Below are 20,511 nucleotides of genomic sequence, written 5' to 3' on the forward strand. Positions count from 1 at the left end.
GAGGATAAAATATTCATCACTTTTGCCGTTCGCCCTGGAACGGACAATTATGACTGTCTTGAGAATAAATACTTCGTTGCTTTACGATTTCACAGATCCCCCGACCTACCGAGACGAAGTCGTGAGAATTGCTTCTGCGTGATTGGTTTATGTCCCTAAGAGCTGATCACCCCTTATAAATCAAAGAACGAACTGACGGAAACGGTTACTTGCCTTGCTAGCAATCTGTGACAGTTCACAAACAGCGCTACTCACAATGGGCTAAAGGGGAAGAAGGCGCACACACCATAATCGCTGAGCTAACAGTGAATTATGCACACTATAACCTGTGCAATAAATGTACCCAATCGCGCATGCGCAAGAATTATATCGCGGCCACACTATCCGAGCGGTCCCTTCTGGTCAGCCATCCTAATGGCCCCCGAGCGTAAGACGTTCCTACGAAAACAGGCTGGTAGTAGCAACCGAGCATTTCAACGTAATTTGATTTGGTTAAAATGGTCACTCTCTGCAGTTATGTTTTGACGGTAAACAATTCTTTGCACAAGTTTGGAGCACGACTTGGCACCGCTTGCAGTCAGGACAATGATGGCACAGTGGAGAAGGAGCATTCTTTTTTTTCTTTTGCATGCTACGACCACACGAGAATGATGATTGTATTGCGGACTAATATCGCTCTTCAGAGCCAAATCAACACTATTGTGTTCGTTTGTACCTGTCCTTCGTCAGCTGCGTGTTGTCTTCCGCAGTGACCGATACATTCCATTCTTTTGAAGACTTATCAGTGACCAGTGTTTTCCTACGTTTATTGTGGTTTCCTGTGCTCTACTGGCCTCATTTCTAGTCCCCTTTGGATTGGGACCGACTCCTTGCTGCCACTTGCAGGGGCAAGTTTACGTCCGCTTTCTTTATCACTTTTCATGCAATGTCACAGTGGCTGGTGTATGATTCATGCGTTGGCAAGCTGAGGAAGATACCGTAAGGGGCAATCAGTTCTCGACGAGATAGACGTGATAGAAAAAAAGCTCGCATGCTTGAAAAATGCGGTTCGTTTACAGGAAAAGATTTGTGAAAAAAAGCGTATTACGGCGTTTATGCTCCACAGATGTCAGACGTGCCATAGGAAGGAATCACAGTAAACAAGAATCTCAAAAGCCTTAATGGCGCCCCATTGCTTTTCATTCTGATAAGCGGCTGTCTACAATGTAGCCACGACACGCTACCAGCCAGACAGCGAGGATAAACCAATTGACAAAAAAAAGCTCCATTCAGCACAGATCCTTATCCCGGTCTCTAGGGAACTCAAGTATTCTGACTATATATGCAGGATTCACTTTATTATTGAAAGGTACGTGCTTAAGTATATTACGTCACTTTAAACCCTTCAGTGAAAATATTTCGTCGCAGAGTGCTTAGACGAGGAATAGCAGCATTGAAAATATGCCATACTTAACCGCTAACGTTCTCGTTGTTGGCAGGTGAAAATTGCGATTAAAAATATGTGTAGAGAGCAAAAAGCTTTCCTTGCATGTTTTCATGCAAGCTTTCAGAGCTTGTTAATATACGAAGACCGGTCTGAGGCACGCGTGCCCAGTGGCCCATTGTTCTGAAATGTAATAGAAAGCGGAGAGCAGCAAGAGTAGCGATGATAGGTGGTGGTGAAGATGGAAGCGATGCGAAGGCACGCGTGCAACAATGAAAGCAGCGACAAACGTAATAACTATGTACGTAAGGGTCCACAGCTGGCACGAAACAACGCACTTGAATGTGTTTGGGATTTGTTTTCTAGGCGCCATTCCTGGTTGGGCGGATAGTGCCAAGGCTACGGACGGCACTTGACGGAAAATTCTTTGTAACTGGAGTCACGCCAAAACGCTCGCGACTCGACAGCGACCGGCAGTTGTGGGTCGAAGCTACGGGCGGATATCACAGTGTTTGCTTTCTTTTTTCCGCCCGATAATGGAACGCGGCTGGCATGAAACGACTGGAAACGGATGGCTGCCTGTACTGTGCTTGCACTGCGAATGGACGCAGGACGCCCATAGGAACAACGTGAGTAATGCAAATGCTGCACGTGTGTATGAGAGAATTGTTTTCGGCATCAGGGATTTATATCTAAATGGGATGCGCTGCAGGTTTTTCAAGTGCGCGTGGGGTTCTTTTGAGAAGCATTGGCAAATATTAATTCCCTAAGCCTTGCTGACGCAACTGCTGCATGAATAGTTTTGTATAGAGCACAGAAAACTTCTAGAAACTGGCCCTTTTTGTTCACTAAAAATTGCGTTGTTATTAGAACAGTAACCAAATAACTACCAATTTTACATTATAAAGAGTAAGGTGCTCTCCTATGGCCTTTCTAGGAGCAGCATTGTCTGCCCTGTGTTTAGAACATTTATTCTTCCGAATAGAACGGTTGCCTGATCGCAAAGGTAGCCTTCCTGGTGCGAACAAAGACAGCACGGCTGTTGGCAGCCGAAGATCGGAAGCCTAAAGGCTGAGTTCAAGTGGTTCCTCTCCTATTAACGGGCTTCAGCTTTACGAGTGCTGCTTCACTCGATATTTATGTGCACTGACTCCTGTCAGGTCTTTGATATCACTGATTTGAGTTCCAAAGAAAAAAAATTCTTTTTTTTTTGCACACGTACTTTTATCCAACTATGCTGCTCAAAAATTTAAACCTCGGGAATGAAAAGTACTAGACTTACTCTATATTGTTTACGCCTTGTTTCATTTACAATGTTTTACTGTATCTTTGTTCTCTAAAGGTTATCAATGGAGTGGACGGATACACATTGGAAAAAGTGAAGCGGAAATTAGAAGTTCCACTTATCTTGAAAACACCCCAAAATACAGGTGAGGTCGTTACGAATCAGTCCCTTCGATAAAAATGAACGTGGAGCTGGCTGCTCAAATTTACTTGATTGTGATGCACCTAATCAGGAGCGGAGGATACCTGCAAGGTGTGTGAGAAAAAAAGAATTTTACCTGCTCTGCATACACGAATAACATATTAATAGTGATGATGAACGCGTTACAATACCTATTAGGGCCTTGAAAATTATTCCGTTATGGCAATAAGTGTAGCCACTCATAGGACATTCTTCTTATGACCAGGTGAGTGTGTTAAATTCTAATTTCATTCAACAAACATAGAGCTGGCAAGATCCCCCAATAGTAAAATAGGCTGATAGATTCTGTGTAATGCCTTCATAGTTCTTTGTTGGGGTTGTTTAGGATCCGATATTTATGAACTATAATAATGTTGAGATTAGACTACCTTATGGCGTAGAACTATATTTAATTAGGCATTTACGTAAGTCAAATTGAAGTCTTATATCAGGCGCCATTTCTGTTGTAAGTATTAATGTGTACGAGCTGTCATAACATATCTAAAATATAAAAGATTTTTAGGACCCTGCATTCTGTAGCGAAGGGCCAGAATTTTTGTAACTTGTATTCATAGCCAAGTTGGGTGGGCTAGAGAAAGTAATGGCTGTAAATTGAAATAAGTTAAGTACGTACGCAATTGCTCACATCCGTCAGAATTGCTAGAAAGATTACATGGAGGGACCGCAGTGTAATAAGTTTTCGGTTTAGAAATAAAATGGTGGAACGTAGTCATCTACAAAGGTCTTCACCGAAATAATGAGCTCTAACAGTGAAAACAATTTTCCCGCTCAGGAATAATATTTTATGTAAGAGTAGGCACGTGAAGCGTAATATTTCTGGCCAAAAATAAAATTAATCGCTCGTTAGCTGTTACGCTCAGAGTGCAGCTAGATAGAAACTCGTGGTACGGAGGGCTTGCTAGTGTTTCTATTTATACCAATGAATAAAAAAAAGAGCAGTTGACGCGGTACCTTTTTGAAAGCACTAATAAAGCCAACACAATGGTTCCATTCCAAGCTGTTCCTTTGGAAAAAGCTAACTTTGATTAACATTGTGAGGTTATTTGCAAAAGCCACGCTGAATTCACTTTGACAAGTTAATTAAATTCCTTTTTATGTTCGTTGCAGCTGTTTTTGTCTGAAAATTTTACATTCCTTTCATACTTCAGAACACAAATGTGTAGAAATGGCAGTGATAATTTCCCTCAAAACATTTTCCCCCTCCCCCGTAAAAAGAATGTTCTTTGTTCCATATGGCGATGGTTTTTTTTCTGCGACTGCAAAGAATTTTGACATTTTGACGGGCAGCAAAGGGCGGCAGAAATACTTGCACTCCCGGTCAGTTGAGATGATAGCGGCATGAAATTCCGCCATTGTTTTTGCAATGACCAATGCGAGCACCTCTTGTAATTAGGAAGACTAAAGGCAGCTTAAGAAAATGATATGAAAACGAAGTATACAAGCGCTTAGTCTTGCATGTAGCGGCTTTTGTTTTTCGTGCATTGGAGTGTATGTGCCATAAACAACGTATTTATACGTTTGCCGTTCTAGTGAGCACCCAACTGTCTGACTATTAGTTTATGCACAATTGACATGCCTGTGTGGATATCAGAAGTGCAATCGGTGTTTTTAGACGCTGCGTCTTTGCGACAGTGACATTTTTAGTGCTTTCGATCTACTCAGGGCCTGAGTGATGCTTTCTTAATTGCTATCTTAATTTATGATAATTGGGATAGGATAATTTAGGAAAAAGAAGAGGAAATGCAGGAAGGTTAACCGGAAGAATAAGCGGTTTGCTACCCTACACGGGGGAAAAGGGGTGAGGGATAAAGAATGATAGCAATGATGAGGATGATTTATGATAGCAGTTAAGAAAACACCAGTCTGGTGTTTCCAGAGCGATGCAGAACTACACTCTGTTCAGAAGAACTACACACGAGCGACGCAGAACTAAACGCTGTTGTGTGTAGTTCTGCCTCGCTCCTGAATTACGCTGTTCCTACCTAAATGAAAAACGAATGAAGAATTCCCATGCTAGAGCTACGTACGTCAACATGCCACACGTTCATCTGCAGAGCACGTCAGGTGATATATATTTGCTGCTTTTCAAGACAGGTGAGGCAGAATAGCCCCCAAGTAAACAAGGACACGAGTTTAGCAGACTAATGTCTTGGACAAGCAAGCGCTCCGAAATCTCTCCAAAAATAAAAAAAACAGCAGTTAATGAATGGCGGATTCCATGCGCTTCAAACAAAACACCACATGTGAGCGTTCATATCCGGTGTTCCTTTCGCATCCAAGAAAAGCGTCAAATGCTATTTAGAGCTCTTTTTGATTCACATGAAAAGGGTTCAGCTCAATTGAAGGACAACGCAGCCAATTATGGAAATAAAAAAAGGATAGGTGTAAGGTTAAGCGATAGGAAGCCGGCGCAAAGGGTGAGGGAACAAACGCGGTTGAATGACATGATAGTCGAAATCAAGAGTGAGAATTGTGATTGGGCAGGGCATGTGATGCGAAGGCAGGGTAACCGCTGGTCCTTAAAAGTAACAGAGTGGATTTCAAGAGAAGCCAAGCGTAGCAGATGCAAGCGTAGCGGGGGGTGGCAGAAAGTTAGGTGGGCGGATGAGATTAAGAAGTTTGCAGGGATACGGTGGCCGCAGCTGACAAATGACAGGGTTAATTGAAGAGACATGGGGGAGGTCATTGCTCTGCAGTAGCATAGACAGGCTAGTGAAATTATGATGACGAGGAAATAATTTATCTGAATTTTTTACAAAGAATAGGCCGCTAGGGAGGAAACATTAATTCAAATCAAGACAAACCCCTGCCAATACTAAGGTGTGCTTTTACTAGCCGTTTACTGGCCGTTCGGGAAAAGAACTACGTGGTTGCTCCGATAAAATAATCTAAAAGTGAATTGGAGCGGCGATAGAAAATTGTTTCGCCGAGTAGTGCTAGCTACGGTATTTCGATGAGACAAATTAGCACTCCCCATCCTCCAGGTTAAATTTTAGGCGTATTTCAAAGCCATTTGCGCATTTCCGATTACTATAGTTTGAAAGGTACGTAATTGAATATAGTATTATTTATAGAAAGGCGGATGAGTAGCTAAAGAATAGTAGAGAGTGAGGACTCTGGAGGAGTGTTCACTTCGATAACAAATTAATGGCGATCTTGTACAAACCGCCCGTATAAATTAAATGCGCGTTTTTTAAATAGCAACAAGAGCAAATAAAGAATCGTGCAATGTGGCCTGAATTATATTCAATTTGATGAGCATCAATTGGAGCCTAGCTATTTCTTATTTCGGTCTTCAATGAGGATTTACTCATTCTACCTTTTGGGTAAGAATGCTGAGCACCGTTGCGATGCGTAGATGAGCACATGAGTACGGCGACATATGGCCTGATTGTAAACTAATTCGGTTCAATTCAAGGCTCTTAGATGGCAGACTTCATGGGAAGAACATTACGCTTACCTCTTATTGCGGTAAGGAAACAGAAATTTTGTCTAGAAGAGTCCCGTGCCTGAGACAGCATACATGTGCCACGCTCTTGATTATAAATGCCTTCATGGTGTACTATAGACATATATAGCCAACCAACTATCAACAGCAGATGTACGCTAATATCAAGGTTTAGAGGCCTGTGAGCCTTATTTTATCCCTAGAAAAGGAGAGCATCTTAGCAGAGCAGCTAGAGGTAAAAAACTTGCATGACGGTTACGAGTTTGTGACGCGGTAATGCGGTCTTGCTATCGCAAACAAATAGAATTACAATATTCACTAGGCCTCTACAGCGCGGGCCAAGGGGTTAGCATATTTGATTTCTATGCGGCAGGTGTTGCGAGGCACTGAACAGCATCCCCCAGCACCTCTGGGCCGGGAGGAGGCACTCTGCGCGCATGGAGCATGACCGGAGGGCAATGCGCCCGGCGCCGCCGACTCCAGAATTAAACGCGATAAAGTTAAGGCCTCCAATCTAGAGAAAATCCGGCGTTGTCAGTGGTTTCATCGTCATCGGCGGCGTTATGAAGGGAAAAGAAAGCTGACGCACCTGCCACAATGGCCATGTTATCTTGTGACGTCTTGACAACCTGCCCGTCGTGGCAGCTCGCAGTTAACTATGTGCTAAATGTTGCTCGGGAAGAGCGAGCTGGGTCTCGTAATCACTACCGGTGGCTGGGTTTGAAGCAGCCATCTGCCCAGGCAGTGGTTCGTCGTCTATCTGCTGCTAAGCTTGGAATGGCACGAGTACTCCGAAAAATCTATTAATGTAAAGTACATAATAACCAACTCCGCATATGTGGTCAGTGATTCATTAATGCTATCGCGTTATACCCATAAGGCGGAGCTTAAGTGTCTACTAGTTTTCTTTTTGAGGAACGAATACGGAACAGCTGAAGCTGTAAGAGAAAGCCAACCAGACCTTAGGGTGACTACTAGGTGAATAAGCGGAAGAGAGAGCGAGAGAGAGAGAAAGACAAACAGAAAGGCAGGGAGGTTAACTAGGCAGTGCCCATTATGCTACCCTACACGTGGGAAGGGGAACGGAGGTTGAGATAGAAAGGGGAGAGAACGAAGGGAGATGATCACTTTTCCACATGCCCGTTGGCCATTACTTGCAGGGTACACAGGGCACAGTGATAGTTCACAAGCTTGCACTCAGTGCTGAGTCCTTCAAGAACTTGAAAAGTGTCTTCAAAGCTGTCCTCTGCGACGAAGGCTTACATCAAGGACCCAGAATCTTGGCTTGAGTAAGGGGCATTTTGAGCAAGCTAAAAGGGCTAGTGTTTGATAAGAAAATTTTAGGTTCTTTTTATCAGTCATGATTGGACAGTGACCTGTCATAACTGTACCGATTTCGTGCTCATATCAACAAATCATGGCAGTTGTACTATACAAGCTTTTGCGAATACGAAACCCTTACCCTTCGCAATAAGCACTGGAGGAAGTATTGTCGATATGAGAATAATATAGGATAATAATTGATTTTCTACTTTTTGTTCTACATCTCCTTCAATGGTGTGTGGTCGATTGTAGCGTTGATAAACCTTTGGTACGTACTCCTGCTGAAAAAAACTGTGTTGCGAGTAAAGCGGGGAGAAACAATTCGAGGGAAGCTCAAGGTTCGTCATTAAAAGTATAACGCGATAGACTTACCGGGTCCCGTTTACACCACTGCACAACATTCACACCATGCTTAATTCCTAATTATCATAGTATCATTACTCGTATACGCCTCAGTACATGTCTCTGAGAGTGTTCACCAACTAGAAGACCAAAAAAATTCACTTGGTTCAACTTTATCCAAACTGAACCAACAAGCCTTCATATCTTAAGGGCGCCCGTCGCGAAATTCGAGGGCATTGTTTTTGATTCCCACTGAAAAGCACATTAAAACAATTTTTTCAAGCGAAAAGCTTCACTACGCTAGGTAAAGCAGTCATCGCGTAGGCAGCAGAATAACCTTGAACGCCGTTCAGCGCAACCCCGTTAGGCGTGTATGCCCATAAGTGGTACAGTTATGGTGTCGAACCCTTCACTCATGACGTTGTCTCACGACCTTTAGTTGATCATTGACCTCTGACCTTGAGTTGATCTTATGGCATTGGTTGACCTTCGGGTTCACCTCTGACCTTAAGAAAATCCCATGAAGTTATGTAACGCCAGGTTATGACATCCGATGGGGGTGCCGTAAGACCATGTGATACGAATTCATAGCCACGTGGTCATGTGGCCATATTTAGAACGCCTGTCGCGAGCGTGTAGCGGAGCTGCCATGAACGAGCCTCAGACGCTTAGCAAGCGTCCTTGGTTTTCTCTCAATTCCAGGGTTAGCCAAGCTGAGCAACTTCTAAGTTTGTTACTTTCAGCTACTTTATTTTGTAGCGAAGGCTACACTACGCCACCTCTTCGGCCCTTCAGCGTGGCATCACTTGAGCTCCGCGGTGGCGCCGTTGGTGACGTGGGTTGGCCACGGGATGCGACCGTTGCTCACGTGGTTGGTCACGTGGTGCGGAGCAGCTGCTGCTGCCGGAGGTGCGGCGCGCAACAGCTGCAACAAACAGCTGTGCGCAAGCGCCGTGTCAAGTGGGACGCAGTTGAAGGAATGCCCAGCAGAACGGAGCGGCGAAAGACTGATTTTGCAATTCGAGTGAGCTATATCCACTCAGCCAGATGGAGGTAGCTATCGCGTCACTCCATGTTTAACCAGAGCTGAACCACAGCAATTTTGTCCAAGGAGCCACATTGGGATATTTGGCGCCATTCGGAACATTCGTCATGCGTTCGGAAATTGTAACACTTCTTTGCTTCCATCGGGATTTTTCCCTCACTGCCAACGACGCTCACGGCCTGCTCCCATGCCACGCCGACAGTGGTTGCACATATGGTAGTTATGGCAAGCAGACGCTTCCTGCAATCGGGCATACGGGACCTTGCTTTAGAATGCATCGTTTACTCATTTTCTTGCTTTTACATTGTGGTGTGTGTCTATGAGTGCGTGCATGCATGTTTCTGTGCGTGAATGAGTTTGAGGGTGCTGACTTCTGGATGTCAGAGCGCACGCGCTGTAGCTTTGCACCCGTACGAGCACGTTGGTGGTGCGTCATCGGGCACGTATGTGCCTGAGCCTGTCTATCAGTGTGAGTGCGTGTGTGCGCGTATGTTTATACGCCATGGGTCTGTTAGGGCATGTCTGTTTACACACGGTCCGACGTAGGTAAGTGACATTAATGCATCTGAGCGCTTCCATCGGTGCACCGATGCGTCTGCGCATGCGTTTAAACACCAGAGGTGTGGGTACCTGAAGAAAAGAAAAAATGATGTAAAAAAATGTTTTTTTCGGTACGTTGATTGCCCGCAAGAAAGAAAAAACCACCAAAGTTTTCAAACGCAGTTGTCTGCACAGTCTCAGCTCCTTACGCTCTGGAAAAGTTGGTCGCAATGAGCCGATTCGGAGTGTACCAAGCATTCTGAGCAGCCCACACGGTGGTAAAATCTTTGGAGACACCAACCACTGACGTCAGTCGCATGCCGGCAACTCCGAATTCCTCTATCGTCTGTGTTGTGCGAAAGGAAGTGGTCGCATTTTGGTAAAGTGCATACGAAGCTTCCAAAGAGGCTGTACGCGCCGAAGAAGAGCGCGTACAAAATATCCAGTGCGTGTAGTTGAATCGCAACGTGCGAAAAGGCGCGCAAGTATGCATTTCTCTGCCAAGCAGTGAGGAGCAAAAGTGGAGCAGTGATTTGTTTCGATTGTAGTTTGTGCAATATGTCAGCATCTTTTCCCGAAAAAGCGCTCCAGTTTAATTGTTTTCGTCCCCAAATGTAATTCTTCACTTTCTTCTCAGCTATGAAGGAAACGTGCTTATGTAGCTGAGTTTCAATGTTTTTCTAAAATTTTTCATTACCTTACAAACCTGGAAAAAGGCGGTTTTTAAGTGCATTGGAAATTTATTTTAATTTAACATCTCCGTATACCCACGCTCTGCTGTATGTACGCGTTCCTGATGCGAGAGTGCGTGCACTTTGTGCGCCCCAGCGTCTGCTTGTACATAAGTACATGTGTACACACGATGTAGGGCACCAGTCAGGATGTTTACTCTCCTGCGCGCGTAAATTTGTGCGCCCATGAGTTAGTGCATGCGCGTGTAGACATGCTAAGGTGTATGTGCGGGCATGTTTACATGAATGTGCGCGCAAATTTGTGTGCCCATGAGTCAGTGCATGCGTGCGCACGCTAGTTCCTGAGTACGTGCGGGGCTTTTCGTACTCGTGTGCATGTATATCTATCAGCCCATTCCTCTGTGCATGCGTGTGTAGGCACGCTTCGGGGCAAATCTGGGGATGTTTCTTCGTTTGTGCGCGTTTAACTGCGGGCCCATGCATCTGTGCAGTCTTGTGCACACATATTCAAGGGTATGTTCAAAGAGATCTACATGTGTGTGTGTGTGTGTGTGTGTGTGTGTGTGTGTGTGTGTGTGTGTGTGTGTGTGTGTGTGTGTGTGTGTGTGTGTGTGTGTGTGTGTGTGTGTGTGTGTGTGTGTGTGTGTGTGTGTGTGTGTGTGTGTGTGTGTGTGTGTGTGTGTGTGCATATATTTATGTGCACATACGTCTGTGCATGCGTGCGCACACAGGTTCCACTGTGTGCGTCAGGATGTTTATGCTTGTGTGCGTGTGCATTGGTGCGTGAAATATCCGTGCATGCTCGCAAACGCACGTTCCTATACATGTTCGAGGATGCTTATGCTTTTGTGCGCGTATTCTTGTGCGCCAATGCATCTGCTGTGCATCGGTGTGAACACAAGATACTTCGTATATTTGGGCATGTTTATGCTTGTGCGCGTGTATACCTCGGCGTCTAAGCATCAGTGGATGTGTGTGTACACACGGTCAGGTGCACATGACAGAATTATTATGGGTGTGTCCGCGCTTTTTTGTGCGCCACGCGTGTGTATATGCATGTGCACACTGGTTCCTGTGTACGTGCGGTAATATTTATGCTTTTTGTGCGTGTACATCTCGGCGTCTGTGTGTCTATGAATGAGTGTGTACACAACCATCACTGTATAAGCGGGAAGGTTTATGCGCGTGCGCGCGTATATTTGGGCGTCATGCATGTGTGTATGCATGTGCACAGGAGTTCCTTTCTATGTGCCAGGTTATTTATCATTGTCTACATTTATACCTCGGCGCATATCCGTCTGTGCGTGCATGTGCGCACATGATGCGGTGCATCCGCGGTTTATTTTAAGGCGACAGTCTTTGATGGCTCATACTCGCGGCGACCATCCGTCCGTTACATGGCCACCTAGGTCACGTGACCTTGCGATGTCACGTGATCTTAAGGTCACCTAACCTTAAGACGACCGAAAGATCTATAATTTGGGTAAGCGGGGAAAATTCAAATCAGTCAATGAGTCGCAAACGGCTTTCGCCCTATCACAGTTAAGAGATATTTAAGTGGCTGTAACGAATTTTTACGCGCGTCTGCACGTATATTTGTGCGCCCATGTATCTGTGCAGCCGCGTGCACACAAGTTTCTGTGTAAGTTCGGGGATGTTCAAGCTTGTGCGCGTGTACATATCGTCTCTTATTCGTCTGTGCGTGCGTGTGTACTCATGCTCCGGAGTATTTTTGGGTACTTTTATGCGTGTCTGCGCGCATAATTGTGCGCCCATGCTCAGAGGTTATGCTGCTCGGCTTCTGATCCGAGGGACGCGGTTTCGATCTCGGCTGCGGCAGTTGAATTTCGATGGGGCGAAATTCTAGAGACCCTCGTGCTGTCCGATCTCAGTGCAAATTGAAGAACCCCAGGTTGTCGAACTTTCCGGAGCTCTTTACTACGGCGTCCCTCAAACCTTAGTCACTTGGCACGTTAGACCCCCAAAACCAAACCTTAAACCAAACTTGTTAGTGTGTATTTCAGGGTATATATGTGCTTTTATGTGTGTATATGTCGGCGGCGATACATCTGTGCACCCATGTTCCTGTGTATGTGCGGGGATATTAATGCTTGTGTGCGCCTATATCTGTGCGTAAATGCATCTGTGGATCCGTGCGCGCACATGCTGCTGTGTATGTGCGGGGTTATTTATGGTTTTGTGCGCGTATTGCGGCGCGCATGCTTATGCGTATGCATGTGCACACATGTCCTTTTGTACGTGCGAGGTTATATATGCTTGTATGCGCATGCGTCTGTGCATGCGTGTGCACATATGTTCTTTTGTATGTGCGGGGATATTTATGCTTGCGCGCGCGTATAGCTGCGCGGCGATGCATATGTTCACCCGCAAGAACACATGTTCCTGTGTATGTGCGGCGTTATTTATGCTTTCGTGCGTGTATTTTCGTTGGCCACGCCTGCATGCATCCGTGTGCACACATGTTCCTGTGTATGTGCTGGGATATTTATGATTTTGTGAGCGTATTTTGGGCGCACATGCATGTGTGTATGTGTGTGTGCACATGTTACTCTGCATGTCCGGCGATGTTTATGCTTTTCTGCACGCAATCCTGGGAGTCCATACACGTGTCTATGCATTTGCACACAAGTGTTTTTGTACATTCAGGGATATTTATCCTTATGTGGGCTTATAACTGTGCACCGATGAGGCTGTGCATCCGTGTGCACACGTTTTTTGTACATGTGGGCATACTTATGCTGGTGTGCGTGTATATCTCTGCTCCTATGTGTCTGTGCATTCATGTGAGCACATGTTCCTATGTTTGTGCGAGGATATCTACGACTGTGTGCTCCTATACTTGTCGGCCCATGCATGTGTGTATGCGTGTGCACACGTGTTCTTTTGTTTTTGCGGGGATATTTATGCTTGTGTGCGCGTATATCTCCCCGCCTATGCGTCCGTGGATTCGGGTGCGCATATGCTCCTATGTCTGTGTGGAGATATTTATGCTTTTGTACGTGTATATGCCTGCACCGATGCATTTATTCAATCCTGCGCTCACTTATCCTTGTGCATGTGTAGGGATATTTATGCTTGTGTCCATGTATTTGTCTGCGTCTGTGTGTCTGAGTGCGTATACAAGCGCTTCGGTGTATATGCGGGGATTTGTGTGCTTGTCAGCGCGCATCTTTGTACATCAAGCATGAGTGCGTGCATATGCGCTCAGGTTTTTGTGTACGTGCGGGGATGTTTATGCTCGCTTGCGCGGATGTGTTTGCGCCCATGCATCTCTGTATCCGTATGCAGACATGTTACTATGCATGTGCGGGGCTGTTTATGCTTGCGTGCACGTATATCTCAGCGCTATGCGTCTGGGCATGTGTGTGCACACACGCTCCAGTGTATGTGCGTAGTTTTTGCATGTGTGCTCATATGCCTTTGCGCCCATGCATTTGTGCATACATGTGCACGCACGTTCCTGTATATGTGCAGAGATTTTAATGCTTATGTGTACATAGCGCGAGTGCATTAGCGTCTACGGATGCGTGTGTACACAGGCTCCTGAGTTTATGTGGCAATTTTTATGCGTTTATCTGTCCTATTTGTGCGTCTTGCACCTATGCATGACTGAGGACACACTCTCAATGTATTTGCCAGAATTTTTATGAGCATGTGCGCGTATATCTCTGTACCCATGTGTCTGCGACTTCGTCTGTATACAGGATATAATGCTTCTGTTTTTATGTTCCTGCACGAATATTTTTGCGTGCGTGCTGTGTGTGATCGTTCCTTTTTGCGCGCGTGGTGTGGGCAAGTGTTTCTCCCTGCATCTGTGTCTGTTTGCGCGCGCACTTGACTGCATATACGTGATCGGATTGTTGCGCATGCATAGATCTTTGTCTGCGCGCAAAAGCTGTGAAAATATGTAAGAATACATAGCGCTGGTCTATACACTCATGGGTGCTTATGCGCGTCGTGATGAACTAGTAACAGGCCGACAAGAAGAAAGTACATTCGGAAATGCACTAGACTTTAGAGATTTCGGAGCTTCGTGTGTTTTAACTTGGAAAAATTTGTTTAGTTTTTAAAGGTAAGCAGAGCGGGAGCTAAACAAAGTTGTTGGAATGATATGAAAACTCGGCTCTCCTGTCGAGCCAATCACAGCCTATTAAAAAATATTTCTACTGCGATGAAAACGTTCAATCGACTATGCCCCAAATATTACAGAAGTTATCACTCATGAATGGGCGAACTTCACGAAGCCGAAAAAAAGTTGCTGATTCTAGGCAGCCAAATGCTTCTACAATACGCGTTACTCTTGTGCGAGCGGAATTGCGCACAAAGTTTTTAAACTTTCCTCTCCGCTTTCCAGCAAATAGGACTACAGAAGTTCCGGACGATGTTCGTCTGGTTGTTCTGTAGCGCATTCACTGACGAGAACTCACTTCATTTGTTAAAAAAGAATGAAGTGATTTCTTTCTGCCCATTGACGCTTTGCCGGGCGGAATGGGAACATTTATTGCTTTTGGCAAGGCGTCGGTACAGGTTCCTGAAGTATTTCTTTCTCATGCTAACAGGGGGGAAGGGGGTATTAAAGGTAGCCTAAGTGAAATAAGTTTACAATCATTCAAGAGCTCAGGCTGCCGCGTTTCCTTAGTGGTTATTGGCGGCGGCTGCTGACCCGAAAGACGCAGGTTGAATCCAGTGCGTGGTAATAGCATTTCGATGGAGGCGAATTACTAGAGACCAGTGTACTGTGCGTTGTTAGCGCATGTTACATAACCTCAGGTGGCCAAATTATCTGCAGGCCTTCACTCTGGCGTCGATCACAGCCTTATTCGCTTTGGGGCATTAAACGCTATGAGCCAGTTAATAAACACTTTGAAGGTTTAATGACAAAACTAAAGGAGTACAATTTACTTAGTCAGGGAGGAATCGTATAACAGAGCCGGACACGACACATTAAAAAAAAAAATCTTGCATACGGACATTCGTTACACTAAAAAAATATACTTCGGATATTCGTATAAGGTGCAGAACCAAAACTGATTTTCCATGGGAATTGTCTATTGTCGATACTCCAATGAAATCGCCAATAGTTGGAACGCTGGCGAATTGATTTTCGTGTTAGTAATTTGGCTGTAGCTTCTCAATTTTTGGTGTATCAGATATCGCGTACTAGATTAGCGCGGCAGCAATAATCCGGAGGTTCAGAGCCCAACAGAATAGCCTATTGCGATGTATGTGGGCGTAGAGAAACAGGCACAAAAAGAAATCAAACCAATATCCACAACTGGGAGTCTAACTCACGGCGGCGTGAACAGATCAGCTTAAATGACCTCTGCGAGAGCTCACTAGGCTATCGCCCCAGCGTTTTCCTTCCGTATTGCATGGAAATATTGCCGAAGAGGAGAATCTCAGTATGCTTATGCAGTTAAACAACAGGCTGCGTAACAGCTCACCATACCCGCGCACGTTCCCAACATTGCAGACATCAAAATTCTGGGAGGCAAGCACATGCATCTAACTAGGGAAGCCAGCTAGGCGACTCATGCAGAGCAGCATATATTCCTCGCAACAAAGCGACTGCTCGCGGAACAAAGATTTCGATAACCGTGCAGATTTGACGTATCGTTTCTCGGCCTCTTGGATAAGATCGAAGTGCAGGCTATAGTCGCAGCCGAGCGCGCCTCGTGATGTTGTTGTTGTCGTTGTTGCCTTCGTGTTAATGTTCACTACACTCGCGCTGTGCATTGCAGAGCGTCGTCTTCATAAATCTCCATCCCCGCCTTCCGGCGGTACTGCCCGCTCATCGTCGTCTTAGGAAAAATCCGTGCTTTTGTAGTGATTCGAATGCAGTAAAAATTCTCTTAAGTATTTTGAAAGAATTCAAAAGAATCCGCCTGCACATGTTCGCTTCGGCTCTAATTACGTTAGCGCAGCTGGTTTTGTTAAATCTTAAGCACTGGAGTGAGGCTAAGGTGATGGTGAAGTGACCACTGCCATAACCGCTGAACAGCATATCAATAAAGTTTAGACTCATTCTGATACTCTTCCTTTGTTACTGCAGTATTTACCGTCGTATCTGCCTTCGCTCTGTGGTAAAATGTATAAGCTCCGTGCGCTTCGGAAAGACGAACAGTTATTTCATCGGCCCTATATTTACACTCTTAACATGAATTAACTTAATCGGAGTAAAAAGAGACTAAACTCTCCTCTAGCGCACACTGTATTAGGGGCATGGCTTTCTGCCCAAGCCCTGGGGGGGATTTCCAAAAAATAATACGAAATACTAAGGTTAGGGGCGGAAACAAATTTTCTATTCAGAACATGCGACTCTCTATATTGCTCGCAGTTGCGAAGATCTTGACAAAGGTTTCAATCTCTGCTATCCGATAGGCTGAAGTCCTTTGGTGCCGCGTTTAAAATGCTCCTTCCATCGATTTACTATGCTTTGCGCTTGAAATGTGCCTCCGTTACTAAGAGTAAGCATTCCATATATTTAGCGATTGAAATCTAACCTAAGACTTGAGCCGCATACACTGCCCAAAAAGGGAATGCGCGAGTGGACAGCTTATTGCCTTGTTACCCATATATACGGCAGACTGGCAGAGTGTTAAATACCTTTCAAGCTTATCAATCTGCGTTAAAGGCTGGGCGGAAAACAGGAAAGAATTAAATAGTGAAAAGTGTTTTTTACGCAAAAGATATCTTGCTAATCACTGTTGTTTCGATTTTTTTTAATTAACGGTTGTAAGCAACAGTATTTCCTCAAAAAGGTGGTTCTAAGAACCCAGTGATGCGGCCATGCCTTAAGCTATGCTATTGAAAGAAGCATTTCTTCAAAAACACACCGGGACGTTGCTGTATTTAATTCGGTGATGGTGCCTTTTATCAAAAAATAACAGTGAAGAATAGCCTTGTCTACGTAAGAATCCTGGAGGTAAAGTTAGGAGACTCAAGCTTCACAGCGAGTTACATTGAACAACCACCTTGTCCCGTCTTTCTACCGCGTGTACGGCAAAGGTCAGTATTGAGGACGGCCTGTACATCATTGAATTCATCGTTCTTTTTCGTCTTCCTATTTGCATCTTATTATTTATGCGCAATGATCCGCCACACCATCCATAGAATTCAGTTCAGGGCGGACAAAAATTTGCTCTTATAAGCAGGCAGCAACATAAACAGCTGAGCCTTCGTGAACGGGAAAGCGGCTGAAAAGGCGCGAGTTTCTCCACTCAGAATTTTCAAAACTGCGCACCTTAATGAACCGAGGTTCCTAGATTAAAAGCAAGGGTATTAGTAAATAAATTTTATTGGCCTCCTTTTATACAATACATAAGATTTTTTGCCGCTCTGTAAATTAAGGCTGAATTATTTTTTAAGCAGGCTACACCTAGGCACATAGATATGTTCTCTTGCTCGTGCGGGACTGAAGCAAATGCAGTGAATTTATTGCGTGCTCCAAGCCTCAACGTGCGTAGCCCAGCTCCATTGGATAATATGAGCATGCCAAAGTAGACAGTAAATGCTGACTTGAGTGCATAAAACACGAAGGAAGTCCTCGCGACAATCAAGCAGGACTGCAGCCATTAAGAGTTTGTGTGTTTCCAAAGACGCCCATAACAGAACAGTAAATATAATGGGAAATTGAATTTATTTATTCCACCACAGTCAAAATTTTACGTGATATAAACATACGATAAAAACGCTGCAAAGCAAACTGTGATAAGGAAGGCGAGAAAAAAAGCCACGGTTTTGTGGCTTGACAGGCCCCACCTCTCATAGAACAAACATCTACATCGAGAGCGGCAGCAGGGAAAATAATACCATCAAGAGGAAGTCATTACCAAACAGAAATCCCCAACAGAAAATCATGTAATGGCAGAAGAAAAACAAAGTGAAACTGGTCATATGAAAATGAAAAGTAGATACTGTAGAAAAATTCATGCGAAGCTCAGCATCGCACTTTTTCCTGCGAAAATAAACAGTTCTTTCTGCAGCACGTTATCACAACGAAACTCTGTTCAGTCTGACCTAAAACCTTATTAAAAAGATCATGATCACGCGTTACCAATAGAGTTGAACGCGGCTGAGCAAAGCAGCAATAACTGTGACACTAAAACGGAGCAATGACGCGGTGAAGGGAGCAAACTTAAGCACGTTCCGTTGCCGGGCTACACTCACAACACAGTGGCAGAACTGCTTAGCCTGCGTTAGGGCATGGAATAAAACAGCGCTGTGTTCGGCCTTAGTGCAGTTCGTGTCATTGGAATTGGCTCGCAAACGTTGTCTAGATTTCATGAGTAATATGGTGACTTGGAAAGGGTGTCTGGTTTTATCCCGTGCACTCTTTGATTTATTCATATGAGCCTGGACATAATGCGATATTTTGATGTTCTACATTTCGTTACCTGTTACTGTGCTTCAAATCCGGTAGGATTTTTATATTTGATGAGCATAATGCCAGGACTGTAGGCAATACTTCGGCAGTACTTGTTTTTTATATCTGTGAATAAAAATAATCAATTCAGTTGAATTCAATTCTTGATTTCCCCTTCTTGAGAGAAATAGACAGGACTAAAAGCCATGACAGCGGCTTGGCTTGGGTCGTGCCTCTTTACAAATTGGCGCACATACAAATACGGCTGTCGTACAAATGTGTAACAGGTAAAAACAAAACAAAAAAACAAACGAAAACAAAGCACGAGTGTTACATGTTGAATCAGTCACTAAGCATACATCAAGAAATGAAACAATTGATTTGAATACAGTTGTTAGCGAAACGAACGCTCTAACTAAAATGACTGAAACAATACGCATCTCACGTAAGTAAACTTGATAAAAATAACTTAATCTTTGAATTTGAGTTAAAAAAGGGGTAAAATGACTCTTGCTCTAACCGATTTAACAGTGACGGGAGGGTATATAAAACTGATTCCTTGCAGTAGTTTGCGCGGGGTGTTGGCACATTCCGCGTTTCACCATGCCAGGTACAGTTACAGTTCACTGGTGCGCTACAAGTCCTCTGTAAAAACCAATTACAATATTTTGACGAAAATCACAAAGCTGGCAACGAAGGATTCGTATGTAGACACGAATGGCAAAGTGCTGTCGCATTTTGCCCAACTCGGCAATAAATCTCTTCTGTGGTCGCACTTTGCCCAACTCGGCAATAAATCTCTTCTGTGGTCTTTTGGACATGTAATAAATCTCTGTAACGACATCTCTGGAACTCTCGTGGAACTCTGGAACAATTATCACCTTCTGCTGTAGCTTCTAGATATTCGGCAATTTTCATTGCTTGTTCACGTGTTATACAGAAAGGTGGCCATCGTGTTTAAATAGGACATGACGAAAATTCATTGCTAATCTCAACCCGAAGTTTGTGCAAGAAAGTTGCTGGTATCGCCGCCGCTGAATTGTTTTTGTTTGCGGGCCCTACTGCCGCCTAATAAATCGTTAAAGCTAAACAAAAGTCGGCTTGTTTGTCGTGTATACAATCACTTCCATGCCTGCAGTCTTCATCACTAGACAAATTAACCTTGTCTGAAAAGAAACCGTTGACATGAGCCGACGCAGCAAGACATCTGCGAATGCTATACCGAAATGAGATTTTAGCGTTATGGTTTTCTACTGGAAACTCCGCATGCCGTCTGCACTGCCTAGACCTCTTACTTCAACTCAGTCCTCCGTCCGGCCTCTCCCGCTGCGATGCTACGCTGTTGTGTCGCCTGTGGCTGGGAGTGGCGTTTACAAATGCCTACTCCCCCTTAATCGCAATGGCAGACTCTCCTGCGTGTCAGAACTGAGGGTGCGACGAAACAATAGAACACCTACTTTGTGACTGCCCTCGGTTTCAGCGTGAGCGTGTCCTCTTGGCTGCAACACTCCGCTGCTTCGATCCTCGGCCCCTAACTGAAGTGAAGATTCTGGGGCCTTCTTCGCAGAGGACCGCATTGAAGGCAGTTTTCAAGTTCTTACAGTTCTCTATCTCTCTCTGAAAAAAAAACACAGGTTTATGTTGCTGAACGTTCTAAGGAAAACAGGGTTCCATGGTCACTTGCTGGGAATGGTGTTTGTTATCATTAACGTGAACGTGTACAACTTCGGAACTTGGCTCGCAGGGCAGCAATGGACAGTGTCGTTTGTAGGAAATTGAATGCGTGATTGACTTTTGAGTAAATTTGAATTCTGTGAAAAGCACGG

General features: G+C 44.6%; 1 protein-coding gene across 2 annotated transcripts in view; it reads left to right on the forward strand.

Moving 5' to 3' along the window:
* The first annotated feature begins 1,870 nt into the window (after nucleotides 1-1,870).
* The window catches only part of LOC144121808 (monocarboxylate transporter 14-like), a 31,190-nt gene continuing 12,549 nt past the window's right edge, over nucleotides 1,871-20,511 (forward strand). Inside the window, exons 1-2 of one of the 2 annotated variants that reach the window (XM_077655211.1) lie at nucleotides 1,914-2,052; nucleotides 2,766-2,853. Coding sequence is in view for 1 of the 2 variants with exons in the window: in XM_077655210.1 (XP_077511336.1) it covers nucleotides 1,960-2,052 (93 nt within the window). In the remaining variant the exon portion in view is untranslated. Of the gene's footprint in view, nucleotides 2,053-2,765; nucleotides 2,854-20,511 lie in introns of both variants that reach the window. The other variant, XM_077655210.1, reaches the window with a different exon arrangement.

The sequence above is a fragment of the Amblyomma americanum genome, chromosome 2, assembly GCF_052857255.1.
Source record: "Amblyomma americanum isolate KBUSLIRL-KWMA chromosome 2, ASM5285725v1, whole genome shotgun sequence".
In the NCBI taxonomy this organism is placed as follows: Eukaryota; Metazoa; Arthropoda; class Arachnida; order Ixodida; family Ixodidae; genus Amblyomma; species Amblyomma americanum.